The 22,355-nt window shown below is 52.7% G+C and overlaps 1 protein-coding gene across 1 annotated transcript in view; it reads right to left on the minus strand.

The window, feature by feature from the left end:
- Positions 1-7,170: 7,170 nt before the first annotated feature.
- DEF6 (DEF6 guanine nucleotide exchange factor) overlaps positions 7,171-22,355 on the minus strand; it is a 41,377-nt gene continuing 26,192 nt past the window's right edge. The window contains exons 4-11 of the mRNA XM_029572417.1: positions 18,300-18,527; positions 14,962-15,108; positions 14,497-14,605; positions 13,277-13,575; positions 12,687-12,853; positions 11,685-11,883; positions 10,945-11,035; positions 7,171-9,045 (exon numbers count right to left, since the gene is read on the minus strand). Coding sequence (XP_029428277.1) covers positions 8,888-9,045; positions 10,945-11,035; positions 11,685-11,883; positions 12,687-12,853; positions 13,277-13,575; positions 14,497-14,605; positions 14,962-15,108; positions 18,300-18,527 — 1,398 coding nt within the window. The 3' untranslated portion in view covers positions 7,171-8,887. The remainder of the gene's footprint in view (positions 9,046-10,944; positions 11,036-11,684; positions 11,884-12,686; positions 12,854-13,276; positions 13,576-14,496; positions 14,606-14,961; positions 15,109-18,299; positions 18,528-22,355) is intronic.

Here is a 22,355-nt window from a genome sequence, read left to right on the forward strand (position 1 = left end):
CGGGAGAAAGCAATGCCCCACGCCTGGGGCGGGCCCCTGAATCCGCGCGCCGCCGAGCCTGCAGCAATGCCTCGACTTCTGCACCGGGCCTCGTTGCAGTGAAAACTAGGAACTGAGCGACGTTTCTTCTTTTCTCAGCCCCGCTTTCCAAAAAGAAAGCAAATCGGGCAGCGGACCTGAGCCTTTTATCTGTTCTTTGTTTCTTGTAACTTAATAATAGTAAGAACCACATCCTAAAGCACCGCAGACAGCAGTGAAGCCCTGGAGGCCCACGACACGTTAGCTTGGTTGATGGAAGTAAAAGAATGCAAAATCTCGTTTTTGCCACAGAACATGCTTTGAAGGGGCAGAGGAAATATATCTTCACGGTTGGTGCCAAAAGAGACACATCCAGAATCTTTTATCATAAGGGAAAATCCTAGTTCAAAGGAGAAACACCGCCAAAATCATTTTTTTTAAAGTGTTTCTCTTGACAATTAGAACAAATTTGATTCTCTGTCATGGCTTGTTTTCATTTTATTCCTGAGAGCAAAATGAATGCTTAATAATGTTTTTAAAGCACTACTGCCGGATGCAGTGCTATACAATGGTGCTATGCATGCAGGCATACATAAGCCGAACCATGTATCTGGGAAGGAGGAATCTAAGGCCAAAATCCCTTTTGGAGGTGAAGAACTATGAATCTCCAAACAGGAAAAAGAGCAGGGGGTTATCATTGTGACAAAGCCCTTGGGAGAGCGTTTAGTATCCTTGGGTGCATGGAGGTGCCACTTGTAGAAAGAGGGAAGTAATATAACCTCTATACAGGAGGATTTGGATGAGATCCTGCCTTGAGAATGGTGTTTAAGCCTGGAGATCACATCTACAAAAGGACATTGAGGAGGCAATTCAGAGGAGAGCCACTGCCCTGGTTACTGGCCCAGTGCTGTAAGCCATACACAGAGAGATTAGGGATGTATTTCTCTGTTGACAGAAGGGAAACAGGAGATAAGATACAAACATTCAAATATCTAGCAGCCTTCAATAAAGCACCAGAAAGGTTTCCTAGAGAATGAAACGTTCAAGGACAAAGGGTCATTGTAGGAAGCTAAAGGGAGGGAAGTTGAAAATGCTTTCTTACTGAGAGGATGCAGGACCCCTGGAAGAGACTTCCTGCGCGGAGGTTGTAGGAGCCTGAGCAGTGGCAGAATTCAAGCACATATGAGTCAGACACAAAGGGACTTTGCTGGAGGAGGAAGACGACCATGGATCAAGCAAGACCTGGGGTAGTGGGCAGGTACGATGGGCAGACTGTAAGTTGCTGCCCCAAAGAGCTTACAATGGTGGAAGCCAGCATCCTAAGCTGCGGTGAAATGGCCCAGTCACGTTGAGCAGCAGATTCACTTTTAGCCAGCTTGAGGAAAGGTAGTTTTCATACAGCTCAATTTACTCTGAGTAAATCACATTTTATCCATGTAAATGGCTTTGAAATTTGGCCTCATAATAGGGAGAAAAAATGTGACTCAGGCTGGGTGGTGTTTATCAATACAGAGAGACTAGGGATGTACTATGAATCCCCAAACAGGAAAAAGAGTGTGTGTGTGTGTGTAGGGGGGTTTATCATTGTGACACAGCCCTTGGGAAGGCTCTTAGTATCCTTGGGTGCATGGAGGTCTTATATATTTATAAAAAAGTGGATGGAGGAAAGGATTGGGGACAGTTCAGGACGCAAACGGATTGCAATAGAAATTGAGAGCATGGTTAATTTGGAAAGAGAACCCCCTGAAGCAGAACGCTATCGAAACATGGCCATGTTGGGGTCGTGATCAAGATGGACACTCAAGATAAGTTTTGAAAGTTCTTTGCTCTCCCGCTTTGGTTGAAATTCTTGCGGAGTACTTGTCCCGGGACCTTCATGATATTTAAAAAAAAAAAAAAATATATATATATATATATAAAGAAAAACAAAAAACAATTTTTTTGAACTGTTGATAATAAATTAAAATAAAGTTGGACCAGAGGTTTATACTGCTTGCTGACATTTTCAAGTTGCATTCATAAAGGTCTTACAAACTCAATAATTGAAAAGCTAAAAAATTCTACTGGGGAATTGGTGTTTTGTGTTTGGTTATAGTTTCCTCAGATTTCCGAGGTTTGTTTTGGGGCCTGTGTGTGTTTATCAATACAACCAGTGCTAGTGCAGCATGGCCCTAGTGCACTTGCCTTGATAGTGGTGAGATGGCGGAGGAAGAGGCGTAGCTTCCAAAAGCTTTAGACATTGTTGCCTCCTCGGAAATGAAACAGAAATCAAAATTAAAAGATGGATTTTAATTTTGCTTTATTTTTAGTGCTGCATTTTAAGGCAAAAGTGAATGTGCAGCTGATCTCACAGTCCTCTGTTCCAACTGTGTGTAAGGGTAATTACCCTTATCAGAAGTCAACTCCAGCAGCACCTGTTATCTGAGCACTGTCCCTTACCTAACTGCGATAAGACTGTAAAACTGTCTGGAATTGTGCAATTACAGATTATGTGGGTGAAAGGAGGAAGATTAGGCTCTCTGATGGTTATCAAAGTGCATCATTTTTCCGCTTCGCCCTTTGCTCTGGTAACTAAATGCACTGTAAAAGGAAGAAGTTGAAAATCTAGCGCTGTCCCAGAGCAGCTTTCCAGCATGGTCACGGAGAGGATTCAGAATGGGTTTCTGCAGTTTCATCTGTCAGATAGCTCATACCCCCTGTTGCAACCCAACCCATAGCTCTGCAGAACGTCTCATGCCTTCATGCTTGAGCAATAAAGCCGAGAGGCATGAGCGGCTGCCTGGATGGTCACCGGAAACGAGCCAGAATAGGACTGTGCAAGGTGGGATTTAATTCTCAGCCACTCAATGGCCTTAAGCCTGTGGCATGGGGAGGGTAACTTTCAAAGTGTTTTACCCAGATAAATCTGGATTTACCTGCACAGAATAGGCTTGTAGAAATTTGCCCAATTTCTGTGCAGATAAATGTACTTTTACAGGCAGGAAAAAGGCCATTCCCGCAGGGTAGGGGAAGATTGGGTGAGTAAAAGTAGATGCAGTGTTTTGAGTTTCAAATCCTGCGTGTGCTTTTCCCAGGTAGACCTGACCTACACTAATACTCCCAGGCAGTACGTTTGTACCCACTCATTTTGCAGGTCCAATTTTCAAAGGGAAACAGCAGGGAGTTTCCCTTTGAAAATGCTCTCGCAGGCCTACGGGTATAAAGTATCCATGGGCTTGCAAGCTCACCAGGGATTCTGAGGAAGGTTCCTATACTGCAGAAGTGAAGCCCTGATTGATTACACATTGCTATATAAACCTATCTTGGCAAACCCAGCGTCCAACAGAACCAGCATCTGCTATAAAAATCTCAAGAAATACCAACCTGTGGCTAGCCATTAATGTGCACCTTTTTATTTTCCGCAGTCTTGCCTTCCTTTATTTTTTGGATGGTTTCTTACACTGGGAGCGAACATTTAGAAACATCTCATATTCCTTCTGTTCACAAAACTGGGCTCATCTCACTGTTTAATGGATGTGGAGTAGGCCAATCCCAATCCCCACATCATTTCTGACTTCTTTTGAGGTTTTTACCTCTCCCAAGTTTTCTGTGAATCTGGAAGATGTGGGCAGATGTGAATGTGCATATGGTAGAGTTGTGCAACACTCAACAACTTTTTAAGCCACGGTCGAGGGACAGACGTGCACCCAGACACGGACCGGCTCAGACACTGGAAAACACCCAACATGCTTACTGAATCCTTGCCCTATAGAGAAGGGGGTAATTTCCAAACTGCCTGCACTGGTACAAAGACCGTGGGTACTTTTTGTCAGCGGGGCATTGCATCAGTTCTCAAAACTGCCGTGGGTACAAAGTGCGTGCAGTCACTTGCACTGCCTTTCGGCGCTGGCAGTATCTCAAAGATTAGAAAGTGCCAGCTGTACGTGTGCTTTTCCTCTCCCCATCTGAACACGCCCCTGGAAATGCCTCCTTTCAATGTGGTTAAAGACGTGTGCAACAATGTGCAGGCTTTTAGCCTTGCCGAGCGTGGCCACCTTTCAGGCAGCGGGGAGCACAAGAGCAAAACACTTTTTACCCACAGATATTGTTTTGGAAATTGGCCCTCACGACAAGAAAGGACCTGCCCATACTTTATCACTTTCTCTACGGATGCTTGATGTAGAAGCAGATTATTTTTTTGTCACTGGCTAACACCAGCAAAACATTTGCGGGGCATCGAGTGGTTGAACGCCAGCGCGCCCCCTATCCCTGCCTGATGCCAACACTTGCTCCCTCAACCCAACACCACCGATTCTCCTCCCTCTTCTGACCACGCAGGCTGAAGGCCAATGCCCGATTCTTCTTCCAGCTGTGCAGTCGCTGGAGGCCTGTGCACATGTGCACATCACTGTCCACTAATCGATGCAGCGCTCTCCGTATATTACATACGGGCCAATACAGTAAAAGTCGGGGAGAGCGGGCGATTCACTAAATTAATTTATTTAAATTAGGGCCCCGCGGCAAAAAGAGGCGCCAGGGACACTAGCGCATCCCTAGCGCCTCTTTTTGGACAGGAGCGGCGGCTGTCAGCGGGTTTGACAGCCAACGCTCAATTTTGCCGGCGTTGGTTCTGGAGCCCGCTGACTTAACATCGGTGGGGTCTTTTGGATGCCCCTGGCTGCAGTCCAGTTCAAACTATGACCCACAGTGTAGAGGAGAGTCCTCTTGACTAAGCTGGAGGAAGGTGGATTTGGGCACTGATGAGGTCAGGGACGGATTTAAGAGCTTGGTGCCCATAAGCAGGGTTGGAGAGCAAGGGGTGGGAATTGGAGATTGGAAACTGGGGGATGTCCCTTTTCCCCCTACCATGTCGTAAAGTCTTAGGATGCCAGAGCAGTGCCCCTGGAGCAGGCGCCTCCTTGGCGCCTTCAAAATTTAGCGCCTTAGGCTGTTGCCTATGCCCAAATCCAGGCCTGGATAAGGTTATTGCTGGGCTCAGTGCCATGCACAATGCTAAATGAATAAATAATGGTTGCTGGAAAAAAAAAAAAAAATCAAGCATGGGATGACATGAGAGACCACATCATATGATCATCAAAATCTTTAAACGTAGAGTTAGGGCATCACAAGACTCAAACCAATGGCCCATCTCTGACTTTCCAGTGCGCAACTCTGTAATGCACACCCTGCCACGCGTTGTAGGTGACCGGGGCCACAGTTACAGTGCTACTGCAAGGAACCTAACCGGTGGCGGGGCAGCTGGAGCATGAGAGAACCTCAACCAAAGACACGCACAAGGCACAAAGGTACTCAGCCTGTGTATTATTTTATTTTGTACTCAAATCATTTCAATGTGGATTCAAACTCTGCTGACTTCCACTGGGAGGAGCTGAAGACTTTCAAACCTCGGACTCATCGCAATGCCCCTTCTTCGTGTGCCAGGAACGCCAGGGTAGGAGCACAAGCGGATCCCCAGTTTAAAAACTTTGTCATTTTCACAAGGCTGCCGGCAACGTGTTGGGACAAGCAAAAATAAAAATAACGCTTTCTGCCATTTATAAAAATGCAGCAACCTCCTCCCCCCTCCCCCAAACAGTAACCATGACCAATCTTATCTCAACTACCCTCACCTTTTCGTTCCTCCCTTTACTGTAGATGAACGGCGCAGGCGTGAAAAGAACCCACACGGCAGAACAGGAACAAGAAATAAATATTCTACAAATGACCAAGAACACGAGTCAGCAAACGGCTCTCGGTTCCTAGCGAGTCCTGCGGAGCGAGATCGTCGTTTTAAGGGCTGTTTGGGCAGGCGCTTCAGAGCTAGCGCTCATAATGGCGGAGGGAGAAGGGGTGGGGAGAGGGGACCTTGGAAGGATATGGGGAAGAGCTGGGAGTTAAAAGGGAAGGCTGTGCATGTTTGCATATAAAGAGGGGTTAGATATTCAAAAGCCATACATTCGGCGACTTCTCTGGCTAAGTTCTAGCCGGATATATCGGGAGGCATTCCTGGGGTGGGCAGTAGGCGTTCTGGGGAGGAGTGGAGTGGGCCGGTGAACCTGCAGGCAGGTCTAAGGTTGGCCGGGTATATTATTTGGCGGCGTTGCTGCACCGCTGAACATCCCGGTTAAAGTTAGCTGGATAGGGGGATCCGGCTAACTTTTCTCGCCACTCAGCATCTGAATGTGGACCTCGGCGCGTTTTGTGCGTACATTCTGCTGCGTTTTTATTGTGAGTGCAGTTTGCTGTGGGCTTGGCCGTACCAGCCCGTGAATTATAAATAAATAAAATAAAACACCGGGGGGGGGGGGGGGAGGACTTAGGAAAATTTGAAACAAAAGGAAAAAAAAACACAACTGCATTTTGCACATATTCATGTTCAGGAGCCACTGTTTTGGAAAAGTTAATGGACATTTATTAAAATCTTTTGATTTTCACACGATTAAGGCAGCAAGGGAGGAGGGCTGACATTTGTATCGTGGGGCCAGGTGAGTGCAGCATGGGTGCCAGCAATGGAAAAGCTTGGGGGGTTTCCCAGGCCCCTTCAAGTGAAAAGGGAAGCAGTGGTACAGGCAGCAGAAGAGCTGCTGGGAGTGTCCCAGGCCCCACCAGTGCAAAGGAACAAAAATCCTCCCAAAAAAACGGAGGCATCAGCAGAAGAAGAGCTGGTGGGATCTGCCGAGCCCCACCAGCCATGTCAGGCAGCAGAGGGGCTGCTGGGAGGGGACTAGGAGGGGAGGGCCAGAGTAGTGGGGTGGGGGGGGGGGGAGACTAAGATGAGAGGAGGCTGAAGGAGAGGAGCAGTGGGGCAGGAAGGAGGCAGAAGGAAAGTGAGGGGGCAATGGGAGAGAGGGTGGCAGCAGGAAGGGAGCAATGAGAACGGGGAGAAAAGCTTTGGGAGAGAGGGGGAACAGTGGGAGGAGAGGGGGCTGGAAGAGGGGAGCAGTGGGAATCAGGAAGAAGAGGGGAAGTGGGTGGGGGAGAGGCAGGGGCGGCGGGGGAAGAATGCACATCTCCCCATGACACCTCCACCCCCCCTCAGCCATGTGTACCACTCCCCACACACCCACACACATACACAGCGCATGCCCAGTCACTCAGCACACACACACACAGCGCATGCCGTCACTCAGCACACACACACACACACACACAGCGCATGCCCAGTCACTCAGCACACACACACACACACACACACACACACACACAGCGCATGCCCAGTCACTCAGCACACATACACACACACACAGCGCATGCCCAGTCACTCAGCACACACACACACACATACACACCTTCAGTCACTCACCCTAACCCCATAAACATACAAACAACCCCTACCTCCCCAGCTCATTCCCTCTCAGACAGGCACATCCGCCCCCCCCCCATGCACCCCTAAAAGCACTCACACCAGCCCCATTAACTCACATCCTCTCACTCCCCCCCCCCCACAGGAGGAGGGCGGAGTAAGATTCCATCCCCCAATACACACACACACACGGGGGAGGAGGGGGGAAATGGGGAGGGAGAAAGAGCCCATGCATCCCACCCCACCCCAACACCATCACATAGGTGCAGCCACCTGTCACCATATACCCTGCCCCCACCTGCACCACCACACACCCTCTGCAAGCCTTCGCAGATCTTCCCCACTCAACGCTCCCCACCACCGAACCCCATTCCTCCACCCTCAACAGACCAAGCACAAGGCACTGATAATGCACACGTCCAGCTGATGGAGTCCTAAAACCCGCTTCTTGACGTAGCCAGGCAATTATCACTTTCAGTTTTTGTGAGGTTCCCTTAACATCCACGTAGGAGGGGTGGAGTGGAGGACTCCTTTCATTAAATTCACTTCCCTACCCAGCCATTCCTTGCATTTTCCGCCTAGGCAGGCACAAGGAGTCTAGCACGGGCAGCCCCACTGGCAGGGTTGGCGAGTGAAGCGAGCAGGGGCACAGCCCCCTAGTACTTAATAATAATAATACCTTATATTCTAGCAGTACAGGTCGCAATTCACTGCTGATACGAAATTCAAGTGCAGCAAGTCCCTGTCCCAACGAGCTTACAATCTAAGTGGGTTCCCGGGGCAACAGCAGATAAAGCCACTTGCCCGAGATGACAAGGAGGGTCAGTGGGGGGGGATGGGATTTGATCCCTGGTTTCCCGGGTTCTCAACCCGTTCTATTAACTACAAATCCACGGCTCTTCCTTCTCTGTGGGACGGGGATGAGAGAGGGAGGTGGTAAAACAGTGAAGATATCCAAGCAGGAAGTTTCTAGAAGGCAGCTTTCCTTTCCTTATTCACACCTGCTTCGATCTTATTTCGTCAGTCCACGGATTCCTCTGCCCTTGAACCATGGAGGTTTTAACTCAAAGCCTCTTATTTGTTGTTTGCTTGTCTGTCTGTCTGTCTTTGTCAGTCTGTCTTGACTGGGGGGAGGGCAGGGACTGCCTTTCCGAACGTCTCTGAAAAGTGCAGCGCGCGCCTGGTAGCGCTGTACAAGTGACAATGATAACCGGGCAGAGGGGGGAATTCAGCAGATCCAAGATAGTGCAGGTGGTGGTGGCGGCAGCTCCTCGAGGGGATTTTCATCATGCTGCGACCACAAGTCTTCGAGCAACGTGACGGCAACACCCCCAGACCCCGAGCCGGAACGACTCTTCTTGGCCGCTGGCCCCTGGAACTCTCTCTCTCCCTCCGGCTCTGGGTGACCTCAAGCTGTCCACGGATGGGGTGAGGCCAAGCCCCGCGTCTGCGGTCAGCCCGTCTCTTGTCTATGTAAAATGCGTTCGCAATGCAGCGCCAGCGACGCGTCCGTTGTGGGGGGGGGGGGGGGGTGTTTCGCCGTGCCACGAGGGGAGCGAAGTCAGTCACAGCCGTACCGCAGGAACACTACCTCCTGCCCTCTGGCATGTTCTCCTGGGTTCCCCCGCTCAGGGGGTTACAGTCTGTACCCTCGGGCCTTGGCTTGGTTTTGAAGGAAGAGTCCCTGCGGGCGAGGATGGGAGCCTGAAATCCAGGATATCCCACGCCGTGGGCAATTCGCTTCTCTGTTCCAAAATAAAACATAAATATTCGCGTATATATATTATATAGATAAATGAAAGCTGGTCAAGGTCAGAGACATATTCAGTCAAGCTGAAAGTTAACAAATTCAGTCCTCTTCTGACCCCTTCTTGTTATAGTAATTCAGAGAAAGGCTAAACTATCTACTGTGCTTTTGCAACCAGCGCTGCTGCATATTTAAAGAAAAAGTTATTTCTTTCTTAATACTTTTCTTTAGAGTTCTAACTACATCATTTCTGATAGATACTATGCTCTCAGTTATGCATTAGGGATGTGCATTTGTTTCAGCCGTTTTGCTGGTACGCACATACCTCGCGGACTTTACAGTACTCGGGTAAAAATAACAGAGAGTAAGCGTGTGTTTTTAATAACAAGTTATGCGCATACTCTCCACTTTCCTGCATGTACTGTAAAGTCCGCGAGGTATGCACAGACACCAAATCGAATGCACATCCCTGTTCTGCACACCCTCTCCTATAAACTCTTCCCTGGTTCCCAGCACTGGGAAACGGCCAGTGATGTATAATGTAGCTGACAGGTGGAGCACAGTGGGCAGAGCATCTGCCTAGAGGAGGAACGCTCAAATTATTTTTGGTCTTTGGAAGGCAAATCACGGGGAAAAAGGTTGTAACCACAAATATTCAGAAGAAATTTGGCAAAAGAAAATATTCAGCGTGCCTTGAAAAAAACCTATTTGGAGTGTGGTGTGATGGTGTGTGTGTGTTTGTGTGTGTGATAGTGTGTGTGTGTGTAAGGCACCTCTTTCAAGTCACGGACTTTGTTATATGAGCACTCTTCCTGTTCTAGCACGCTCGGTATAGTCTGTCCTGAGCTGTTAAGGCATGCTACCCTAGGAGGGCTGGAGAGGAGACAATTAGGCCTGTGCGGTCGGTCATTCCTCCTTCTTCACGTCCAGTGCCGCTGTTAAGGTAGCGAGGGCCAGGGACAGCTGCCACCCCGAGGCACTGATTCAGTGCCTGTGCCTTACCGCCTCCATCACTGCACTCACTGCGCTTTGAGGATTGCCACTGGAGCAGAGGTCTGGCGGCAGTGGAAAAGGCACCTTCCAAGGTCTGGAGCAGGATTGCAGGGCAGCGAGGATGGCAAGGACATTTTCTGGCCCCCCCGACATTTTGCCATTCTAGACACAGGCCTAATTGGCCCATGCGTAAGTCCAGGCCTGATGAGGGCAAGGCAAAGTCTACAATGGGGAGAAGACATTTTATTTCTTTTACAGGACGAGCTGGAGAATGGCTTACATTGACACCGATTTCCATTTCTGCCCTCTCTCAGCTTACCTGTGTAGCTTTCTGTTGCCAGGAAAATTCTATGTGCAAGCTCTGTGGCCTAGAAAAATGGGTGCCTATGTCAAGTATATAGGATGCAGAAAAATGGCGACCGTTTTCCTGCAACCGTGACCACGCAAGCACCTTATTTTTCCCCAATCTTAAGCATGGAAAAGTTTCCAGCAACACCAAGCCATGCACCCATGCTGAAAAAGCATGCACACAAAAATCTGAGCTCCCTAAATGCAGGGTAACTATTGCCTCACCCAAGTTAGGCACCCAGCACTGGAAATCAGCGCTGAGCAACTAACTTTGTTCCCCTGACCTGGCGTTGCTCACCTTTTAAGATGCCTAAATTTGGGTGTTCAGCAGGGGAACATCTAGGCACTTGCCTCTTGAAGTTAGGTAGTTAGATCTTTTCAGTATCAGCCTCCCTTTCTTAACGCATGCATTGAGTCCACCGCTCTGGAAGTCCCAGCCTTGTCAAGCAGGGGTCCGTGTAGGAAAATGGCGCCAGCCTGCTGGCCCCACCGTGGCAGGGCTCTGGGCAGGGTGCGCTGCAACATGCGAGCGCGTGTGGACAGGGCCCCTCCTCACCTCCTGGAGCGATGGGGTGCATCAGCCGGTTCATCTGAACGTTCCAGTGCTTCACGTTCGTGCTCGCCTGCCGAAGCTTCCTCTGCGCCACCTGAAAGAAACAGAGCAGGGTGAGCAAGCAGAGCCAGCAGCCTGAGCAGGGGGTCCGCCTTCAGAAAGCCATCGCTCTCCCATACGATCCGGGCGTCGACCGGAAGGCGGTATTTATCTGCCCTCTCGCTCTGCAGATTCGCCGCCTTCAAATAGCCCAAAGAGGCAGAGCCTGGCCTGAGCTGGGCCGCCCTCGGCCGGTTTTGTTCGCGCCTGGTTCTGAATCCTGAGCCATGCTTGGCTGGCAGTGCACCTTGGACCTGACGGGATGTGGCACAACCAGCTCCTGGCTCTACCCAACCCAAGCCCAGACCTCCAATGGTGCTGAGGGCAAGTCTCATTGATATTAAATCCCGGGGGAAACAGAAAAGTGGATTCTCTGCAGGCTGTGATGCTTATGTTGGCCCAATCAAAAGTAGTAACCAAAGACGATGCTGTGCACGAGCCTTGCGAACCCGGTGGCTAACCTTCTACAGATGCGACGCCACCCACAAAAAGGCCTCCGTGGGTCCTCCACGAGCAGAACAGAAAGAGGAAGTGCGGCTCCTCAGCCCCTTACATACCCCAGCACTGCCAAAGCCCCTGATAATCTGACCCCCCCGCCGCACTCTCTGCCGTGGGAGGGACAGCACCGGTCCCGCGACACTCACCGCCACGTCCAGGTCAGCCCTCTGCCTGTTTTCCCTCACTTCCTCGAGATGCTGCTGGGCCTTCTCCAGCGCGCGGGACTGGCTCTCCATCTCCTGCTTCAGCACCAGCTTCTCTCGCTGAGCGCGGGCGATGTACTCCTCCTGCTCCTCCTTCAGCTGCAGCAGCTCCTTCATCTTCTCCTCTTCCTCCACCAGCAGCCTGAGGGGACGAGCAAAGTCCCTGTTAAGTGAACCGGCTCAAAAGGACCTCTCGTGAAGCACCCTCTCCACCCCACGTTATCCGTGGTCTCCTGCCACAGAGGCTTACAAAACCCTCTGCACCCAGGGCACCATCCTTGACAAATGTCCTGTCCGGTGGGCCACAGGATCAAGCAATGCACTGAGCGGCTGAGAAGGGAGACGAGATCCATTCGCACCATTAAGTACCCATAGTCTGCCTCAGCAGGAGTCACTAAGAAATGATACTGGGATACAGACATGGCTCACACCATCTCCCAACAGAAAGTCACTCCTGAGAATTATTGCAGGACCCATAGGAACCCCCCCCCCCCCCCCCTGCCGGGCTTCTCCCAGCAGAAGCAGGGATGGGGGAGATGACGGGTCCTCCTGCCCAGCTTCTCCCATAAGAATGCAGATTATGAGGGGTGGGGGAGCGACACATCCGCTACCCAGCTTCTCCCAGCAGACATCACTGCACAAACCATCATACAGGGAGCCACCAGAGGAAGTGCCACGGTGGGTCAGCCCCAAGGTCCATCCAGCCCGGCATCCGGTCCCCAGCAGTGGGAAGTGGCGGGTGTGCAGAAGAAGTGTGTGTGTGTGTAAGAACAGGGGGGTGTTTAGAGCTGCCCATCTGCCGTTAACCCCTTGCAGCCCCTTCTAGTACGACAGGGCGGGCTACAGGGGAGATGCTGGGTAGTCCATGTCCCACCACTCCCAGCAAAGTACAGTAGGCTTTCCCTGTCAGAGCGAGAAGAGGATTCCCCCCCCCCCCCGTCTCACCTGGTCTGAGCGTATCTCACAGCCTGCTCGTCCTGCCGGGCTTTGATCTCCTGCTGGAGAGCCTCTTGCAGCCGCTCCTGCATTTCTTCCAGTTCCTTAATCCGCTTCCGCTGCTGGTCAGCTTCCTGCTCCTTCAGTACCATCTCCGCCTGCATGGAGGCCCGAGCCTGCAGGCGTGATGTGGAGAGCAGTGTCAGCAGACAGTCCCCCCCTCAAGCAGGCCATCTCCTGCCCCACTGACCTGCAACGACTGGCAGGCAGCTCGGGAGCTCTTACTCCAACACCTGTTATTCCCCCAAGGCTTGGTCCTAGCACCACATCCACCGGAGGATGCAACTTCAGGCCACTGTCACTCCATGCACCAGCCGTCACTCCTCAGGACAGAGCCCGCAAACAGCCGCTCCTAGAGCACACCTTCCAGCTCAGCCCCCACACGCTGCCTGCTTTCGCAAGCCCCCCACACACCTTGCAGGCGGTCGTTTCCCTAATGGGAGAACCCCAAGACCCTTGCTGACTCCCGTTTAAAGAGATATTGACCCGTTTTTCAGAGCTCTGCACCACTGCAGTTGGGTTTAAGGTGGGGCCCTCACCTCTTCCGCCTCCTGCAGCTGCACCTCCAGGGCGCGCTGCATCTCCTCCTGCTGCAGCCTCCTGCGCGCCTCCTGCTCCTGCTGCAGCTGCTCGGCCTGCTCCTGCGCCTCCTTCAGCAGCTCCAGCTCCTGCAGCTTCTGCTCCTTCTCCGCCTGCAGCTCCCTCAGCCGCTGCAGCTCCTCCTCCTTGGCTGCCCTCCGCCGCTCCCGCTGCTCCCGCTGCTCCCGCCTCTTCTGCTTCAGGTCCTTGTGAAGGGATTTCTTCCCTTCTGCTTGCAGTCGCACTGCCATCTGGATCGCTGGAGACAACAGGGCAGAGCTCGTCCAGGGGGTCACTGTTTCCGAGTCCCACCTGCACCCACCCCCCCCCCTCCTAACTCCCACATCCTCTGCTCCAGCCACTGTCCCTGTATCCCCTCTGAGAGGAGCCCCTTATCCCCCCTCCATTCCCTGTTAATAGATCTATGCTGGCTCCTTCATGTGAAATGGGACTATTTTTTTTGTGCTTTCCTTGCTATTTTTCTGCTGCTCTGCGCTGTGAAGGGATTCAGCTGTGAGATATCCAGAGGGAAAGCAGGATGAGGAGGGTCAGACAGCAGCATCAATAGCACCCACCGGGGTCCCAGCCACAAGCCAAGTAGGAACAGGGAGGGTTGAAATAGTTTAAAGTTCAATTCCTCTCAAACGGCATCCCTAGTGTTGGAGTGAGGGGAGGCTCCCTGGCTGGATGCTAAGCGCCTGGAAGAAAACAGAACTTTGCTGCAAAGCCTGCAGCCCTTCCGGGTGGCATTAAGGAGATGGTAGGTTACAAAGTTTTTACGAACCTTGCTCTGTTTGAGGATTTGAGAGGATATTTCTATATCTGAGTCAGATGTGTCAAATGGCTCAATAATATTTAAATTAAAAACCAAAACAAAACAGTGTGGCCCCTTCAGCTGCTGTAAGCATTCACCCTGCGCTCAGCAGCGGGGTCATTCTGTCTTTCAAAGCATCAGGACAAGCCAGGCCCGCAGCCAGCTCCTGCCCCGGGCACGGGGTTGGCAGCGCCCAGCGGCTCGGGAGCGTGAATTTCACATCAGTTCCACCCCCCCCCAATAAATGGCAGCCAGCCACGCAGACGGGGCAAGAAAGGTCACGGCGGACGTGACCTGTGCAGCAGGCTGAGGGAACTCTGCGGGTCCTGCACTCTCTGCTCCCGCCGGCCCGGCGAGGTGCCTTACCCATCGTCCACTCCTGCCTCTGGCGCGAGTCCGAAGCGCTCATTTCGTACGTCCTGGAGGAGGTTTTCACGCAGAACATGCAACGCTTCCCATCCCGGTCTGGAAGAACCTGCGGCGGGAAGACGAGGGGGAATCTCTTCAGTGTAAAAACCACCTGAATTCGGATGACTCACCTTTCCAGGCGGAGCTCGAGGGCACAGCAGATGTTAATCTAAGGGCCGGATTTTCTCCGGTTCTGTGTCTGTGGGAAAAAACGCTCCGTCCGTGAGGCCCTAGGCTGGTACCTGAGGCAATGGAGGGCGAAGTGACTTGCCCAAGGTCACAGGGGGCGGCAGCAGGACCTGAACCCTGCCTTCCCTTAGCTGCCAGGCCACGTCTCCGCTCAGTAGACAGCACGGGACCCACAGGGGGTTTGGGGACTTTCCACCCTGCCCCCACCTCTCCCCCGCCCGCTGGGGCAGGTACCTCCACACAGCAGCTCCTGTCCAGGGCGATGTTCCCTTTCTTCTCTTTTCTCTCCTCGCTGACGTAGTAAGACAGAGAGTTGGGCTTTAACGTGAACCAGCGCTCGGTCCAGTTCCTCCGCAGCTGTCCCCTCTTCCACAGGTACCCCTGAGCGCATCCAGAGGGGAAGAAACGGGAAGGAGATGGGGGGGGGGGGGGGATAGACGGAACGTGAAAGAGAGGGAGGTGGAGAAATAACTGTGAACTTAAAATAACAGGCGACTGATGTAATGCTTGGGAAAAAAAAAACAGTTCCTTGTCCATATTTCTCTTCTAAAAACTGTGTTGTTTTCAAGGACCTTTTCTTTTTACAAGGGCATCCGAATGCCAGGGGTCTGCCCACTTCCCAGGACTCTCCCCAATGCCAGGGATCTGCCCACTTCCCAGGACTCTCCCCAATGCCAGGGGTCTGCCCACTTCCCAGGACTCTCCCCAATGCCAGGGATCTGCCCACTTCCCAGGACTCTCCCCAATGCCAGGGATCTGCCCACTTCCCAGGACTCTCCCCAATGCCAAGGGTCTGCTCACTTCCCAGAACTCTCCCCAATGCCAGGGATCTGCCCACTTCCCAGGACTCTCCCCAATGCCAGGGGTCTGCCCACTTCCCAGGACTCTCCCCAATGCCAAGGGTCTGCCCACTTCCCAGGACTCTCCCCAATGCCAGGGGTCTGCCCACTTCCCAGGACTCTCCCCAATGCCAGGGGTCTGCCCACTTCCCAGGACTCTCCCCAATGCCAGGGATCTGCCCACTTCCCAGGACTCTCCCCAATGCCAGGGATCTGCCCACTTCCCAGGACTCTCCCCAATGCCAGGGATCTGCCCACTTCCCAGGACTCTCCCCAATGCCAAGGGTCTGCTCACTTCCCAGAACTCTCCCCAATGCCAGGGATCTGCCCACTTCCCAGGACTCTCCCCAATGCCAGGGGTCTGCCCACTTCCCAGGACTCTCCCCAATGCCAAGGGTCTGCCCACTTCCCAGGACTCTCCCCAATGCCAGGGGTCTGCCCACTTCCCAGGACTCTCCCCAATGCCAAGGGTCTGCCCACTTCCCAGGACTCTCCCCAATGCCAGGGATCTGCCCACTTCCCAGGACTCTCCCCAATGCCAGGGATCTGCCCACTTCCCAGGACTCTCCCCAATGCCAAGGGTCTGCTCACTTCCCAGGACTCTCCCCAATGCCAGGGATCTGCCCACTTCCCAGGACTCTCCCCAATGCCAGGGGTCTGCCCACTTCCCAGGACTCTCCCCAATGCCAGGGATCTGCCCACTTCCCAGGACTCTCCCCAATGCCAAGGGTCTGCTCACTTCCCAGGACTCTCCCCAATGCCAGGGATCTGCCCACTTCCCAGGACTCTCCCCAATGCCAGGGGTCTGCCCACTTCCCAGGACTCTCCCCAATGCCAAGGGTCTGCCCACTTCCCAGGACTCTCCTCAATGCCAGGGGTCTGCCCACTTCCCAGGACTCTCCCCAATGCCAGGGATCTGCCCACTTCCCAGGACTCTCCCCAATGCCAGGGATCTGCCCACTTCCCAGGACTCTCCCCAATGCCAGGGGTCTGCTCACTTCCCAGGACTCTCCCCAATGCCAGGGATCTGCCCACTTCCCAGGACTCTCCCCAATGCCAGGGATCTGCCCACTTCCCAGGACTCTCCCCAATGCCAGGGATCTGCCCACTTCCCAGGACTCTCCCCAATGCCAAGGGTCTGCCCACTTCCCAGGACTCTCCCCAATGCCAAGGGTCTGCTCACTTCCCAGAACTCTCCCCAATGCCAGGGATCTGCCCACTTCCCAGGACTCTCCCCAATGCCAGGGATCTGCCCACTTCCCAGGACTCTCCCCAATGCCAGGGATCTGCCCACTTCCCAGGACTCTCCCCAATGCCAGGGATCTGCCCACTTCCCAGGACTCTCCCCAATGCCAGGGATCTGCCCACTTCCCAGGACTCTCCCCAATGCCAAGGGTCTGCTCACTTCCCAGGACTCTCCCCAATGCCAGGGATCTGCCCACTTCCTAGGACTCTCCCCAATGCCAAGGGTCTGCCCACTTCCCAGGACTCTCCCCAATGCCAGGGATCTACCCCCTTCCCAGGACTCTCCCCAATACCAAGGGTCTGCCCACTTCCCAGGACTCTCCCCAATGCCAGAGGTCTGCCCACTTCCCAGGACTCTCCCCAATGCCAAGGGTCTGCCCACTTCCCAGGACTCTCCCCAATGCCAAGGGTCTGCCCACTTCCCAGGACTCTCCCCAATGCCAGGGATCTGCCCACTTCCCAGGACTCTCCCCAATGCCAGAGGTCTGCCCACTTCCCAGGACTCTCCCCAATGCCAAGGGTCTGCCCACTTCCCAGGACTCTCCCCAATGCCAAGGGTCTGCCCACTTCCCAGGACTCTCCCCAATGCCAGGGATCTGCCCACTTCCCAGAACTCTCCCCAATGCCAGGGATCTGCCCACTTCCCAGGACTCTCCCCAATGCCAGGGATCTGCCCACTTCCCAGGACTCTCCCCAATGCCAGGGATCTGCCCACTTCCCAGGACTCTCCCCAATGCCAGAGGTCTGCCCACTTCCCAGAACTCTCCCCAATGCCAGGGATCTGCCCACTTCCCAGGACTCTCCCCAATGCCAGAGGTCTGCCCACTTCCCAGGACTCTCCCCAATGCCAGGGGTCTGCCCACTTCCCAGGACTCTCCCCAATGCCAGAGGTCTGCCCACTTCCCAGAACTCTCCTCAATGCCAGAGGTCTGCCCACTTCCCAGGACTCTCCCCAATGCCAGAGGTCTGCCCACTTCCCAGGACTCTCCCCAATGCCAGGGATCTGCCCAATTCCCAGGACTCTCCCTGGTTTAACATTACTATTTTGTGGTCTGCAGATATCTCTTAGCTTCTACTCAGAGGTGAAGCTTTCCTAACTGACCTGTGCCTTTTCGGACCTGCTCCTGAGTGCACTTATGTATCCGATACCTGCTGCATTCTTTTCTGAGAGGCTCCCTTCCTGTGAGCTCTAGGATTTGAGTCCCTGCTCGGGAGCTGGCTGTGATGCTGTAGGTTAGCCCTAATTCATTTTACAAGGCTGGCTAAGGCGCCTTTAAGAGAGTTCCCTAATCTAGTTAATCATAGCTGTGTCTCTGAATGCCCCAATACTGAAGGGTCTCAGGCCCCTGGTGCTGCAAAGTTCTCCCACTTGAATGCCAAATTTTTCCATACCCTGATGTTAGAGGTGCTCCCTACTTATCACAGCGATACAGAGGCCCCTCAGTACACGAGGGGGGGGGGGGGGAGTGGAAGCCTGGAGCTGGGTACCTGCTTTAGGACATCCTCGATGATTTCCTGGTACACTTCATCGATGGCCATGCTGATGGTCTCCCTCTCGATCCCCCGCAGGAACTTCCCAGAATTCACCATCTCCAGGAACTGCCAGACGGAGAGCCCGCTCTGCCGCAGGGACTCCTGGGACAGGTAGTCCTCCAGCTCGGCGCTGCTCAGCTCCACGCTCATGGCAGCGTTCAGTTTCTTCAGCAAATACTCCACCTGTCAAGGGAGGGAGTGCTGAGCGAGGAACAGCACAGCAGGCGGCGGCAGGCAGCTCCGGGTCACCGGCTCGCTCCAGGCCTGCTTTTGCCCCCCTCCCCTTCTATCCATGAACTCCTTCTAAACACAGGAGCTCTACCAGTCCTGAGGTGCGATGGGGCAAAAGCTGGAGTGGCTCGGCCTGCCCTGGTGACCTGGAGCCAACTGGTAACTCTCCCCACGCTGATTTTTTTTATTGTTTTCTTGTTTCTTCTATCTCTAGAGCCCTTTTTTCATTCCTTTCAGTTTTCCCATAAAAATATTTGAGATGACATCCCTGATGCCTCTCTACTACCAATGCCCACTCTTCTGCACAATTTACCTACCTGTTCTGTCTCTGCTTGGACCCTTGTGGCTTTGAAAAAAAAAAAAGTTCTCCTTTAGCTCTTTTTTTTTTTTTTTCCAGCTAAAAAAACCCCCCAGGAGATAAACCAAAGCCCCGAGGGTGGGACAGTAATGCACACACCAAGGCTGCTGAAAGGCCCTTTCCCGGGGAGGCCTGCTCTTCCCTGGTCCCTGCATCCCGTCAGCAGGGTCACCCCGTGGCACGCCAGGCTAAGCATGAGCCTCGTGTACAATCTCAAACTCCAGGGTCAACGTGCATCCCTGATCCAAACTGCTCCCCAAGTGCTGGACAGGACAGGGGTGAACCAGAACCCAAGCGTTTGCAAATTAAAGCAGCTACCAAGAAACTCTCTTTTTCTATGTATCCCTGTCTTGCATGCATGGTCCTCTCCTTGCAGTCCTTCCCATCTGATTCTTAACAGAGATTCAATATAAAGACCTCATATTTATACACTCCCCCCCCCCCCCCCTGCAGTGGTCTTCTGTAGCCTCAAGAACATAATACAGCTCTCTCTGGAACCCCTTCCAGTGCTAGTCCTCGACCTGCCACTAGATGGCACTGTGTGAGCAGTCTTCAACATCAAGCATTTGTGAGACACCCAGCACTGGAAACTCAAGTCCTCCGTTTTTCTTCAGCACAGATAACATGAGTACAAGCTTCATGCACACAGACCCACACGTTTAGCACGGACAGCTGCGGTTCCAATTTTCCCCCTCTGTCCTGCCAATGTACCTCAGCCCTGCTCAGCAGAGACCACCTCTAGGACAGGGAAGGGTCATTCAGGCTCCAGGACTGTGCAATATAAGGGCCTCCCGGCGGCCACTGCCAAGGGTGGTGCCAATCAGCCCCCAGCTCACTTCCAAAGGGCCAGCACATGGCTTTCAGGGGTTAATGACCCCGCCTGAGCCAGATGTGAACCTCTGGTCGAGAGATGAAAGAGGCTGCAATCCCGTCCCCTCCCCTTCAGCCCTAGAGCAGAACACAGAGGAAATGGCCATCATTTACTCCTCCCTCCCCCCAAATTTAATTCGATTTAACAAAAGAAGAAATCAGTTTTAAAGAACAAAGTTGCTACTTTTGAGGTAAACACTTAGCACCGCTGACTTGGAATATTTAGCAAGGGAGAGAAATCAAGAAAAAGTAAGCTTGGGAGACCAAAAGCTTTGGAGGAAAAAGAGGGAGGACTCTCTCTGGCTGATAAAGATCTCTCAGCAGGGGTGTCAGGAAGTGACTCTCCCAGGGGGAGCAGGAAGTGTGGTAAAGTTTGCACAGCGTGTGGCACGGAGCTCGCACGAGAATCATGAGAAACACGAGAACCAGTGACCCCTTTTCAGGCTTCTGCCACCCCCACACCCCCTCCCCCGCACTGACAGGAGGAGGGGGCTGCATTAGGGAGCAGCTCAGCTTTCCTTTGCTCTTCTTGCCTGCTCCAGCCTCCCCTCGACACCAGCCCTAGTGCACAGACTGGCAAATCCAAGACCTAAATCCCCGGGCTCCTCTAACACACAAGTTCTCCGGCAGCCTAGGAGATCCTAAACTGACTCAGAATATCTTCAGCCAGTGAAAGAAGGTCATCAGTGATTATTTGGTAACATCTCCCTTCACTGTCCAATGAATAAAGGGCACCAGAGACAGCCTGGTAACATCCTTCTCACTATCCAATGAAAATAGGGCACCAGAGACTGCCTGGTAACATCCCCCTCACTATCCAATGAAAATAGGGCACCAGAGGCTGCCTGGTAACATCCCCCTCACTATCCAATGAAAATAGGGCACCAGAGACTGCCTGGTAACATCCCTCTCACTATCCAATGAAAATAGGGCACCAGAGACTGCCTGGTAACATCCTTCTCACTATCCAATGAAAATAGGGTACCAGAGACTGCCTGGTAACATCCCCCTCACTATCCAATGAAAATAGGGCACCAGAGGCTGCCTGGTAACATCCCTCTCACTATCCAATGAAAATAGGACACCAGAGACTGCCTGGTAACATCCCTCTCACTATCCAATGAAAATAGGGCACCAGAGGCTGCCTGGTAACATCCCTCTCACTATCCAATGAAAATAGGGCACCAGAGACTGCCTGGTAACATCCCCCTCACTATCCAATGAAAATAGGGCACCAGAGGCTGCCTGGTAACATCCCTCTCACTATCCAATGAAAATAGGGCACCAGAGGCTGCCTGGTAACATCCCCCTCACTATCCAATGAAAATAGGGCACCAGAGGCTGCCTGGTAACATCCCCCTCACTATCCAATGAAAATAGGGCACCAGAGGCTGCCTGGTAACATCCCCCTCACTATCCAATGAAAATAGGGCACCAGAGGCTGCCTGGTAACATCCCCCTCACTATCCAATGAAAATAGGACACCAGAGGCTGCCTGGTAACATCCCTCTCACTATCCAATGAAAATAGGGCACCAGAGACTGCCTGGTAACATCCCCCTCACTATCCAATGAAAATAGGGCACCAGAGGCTGCCTGGTAACATCCCTCTCACTATCCAATGAAAATAGGGCACCAGAGGCTGCCTGGTAACATCCCTCTCACTATCCAATGAAAATAGGGCACCAGAGGCTGCCTGGTAACATCCCTCTCACTATCCAATGAAAATAGGGCACCAGAGACTGCCTGGTAACATCCCCCTCACTATCCAATGAAAATAGGGCACCAGAGGCTGCCTGGTAACATCCCCCTCACTATCCAATGAAAATAGGGCACCAGAGACTGCCTGGTAACATCCCCCTCACTATCCAATGAATAAAGGGCACCAGAGGCTGCCTGGTAACATCCCCCTCACTATCCAATGAAAATAGGACACCAGAGACTGCCTGGTAACATCCCTCTCACTATCCAATGAATAAAGGGCACCAGAGGCTGCCTGGTAACATCCCTCTCACTATCCAATGAATAAAGGGCACCAGAGGCTGCCTGGTAACATCCCCCTCACTATCCAATGAAAATAGGGCACCAGAGGCTGCCTGGTAACATCCCCCTCACTATCCAATGAAAATAGGGCACCAGAGACTGCCTGGTAACATCCCTCTCACTATCCAATGAAAATAGGGCACCAGAGACTGCCTGGTAACATCCCCCTCACTATCCAATGAAAATAGGGCACCAGAGACTGCCTGGTAACATCCCTCTCACTATCCAATGAAAATAGGGCACCAGAGATTGCCTGGTAACATCCCTCTCACTATCCAATGAAAATAGGGCACCAGAGATTGCCTGGTAACATCCCTCTCACAGTCCAATGAATAAAGGGCACCAGAGACAGCCTGGTAACATCCCTCTCACAGTCCAATGAATAAAGGGCACCAGAGACAGCCTGGTAACATCCCTCTCACTATCCAATGAAAATAGGGCACCAGAGACTGCCTGGTAACATCCCTCTCACTATCCAATGAAAATAGGGCACCAGAGACTGCCTGGTAA

Source organism: Rhinatrema bivittatum, chromosome 12, assembly GCF_901001135.1.
Source record: "Rhinatrema bivittatum chromosome 12, aRhiBiv1.1, whole genome shotgun sequence".
NCBI lineage: Eukaryota > Metazoa > Chordata > Amphibia > Gymnophiona > Rhinatrematidae > Rhinatrema > Rhinatrema bivittatum.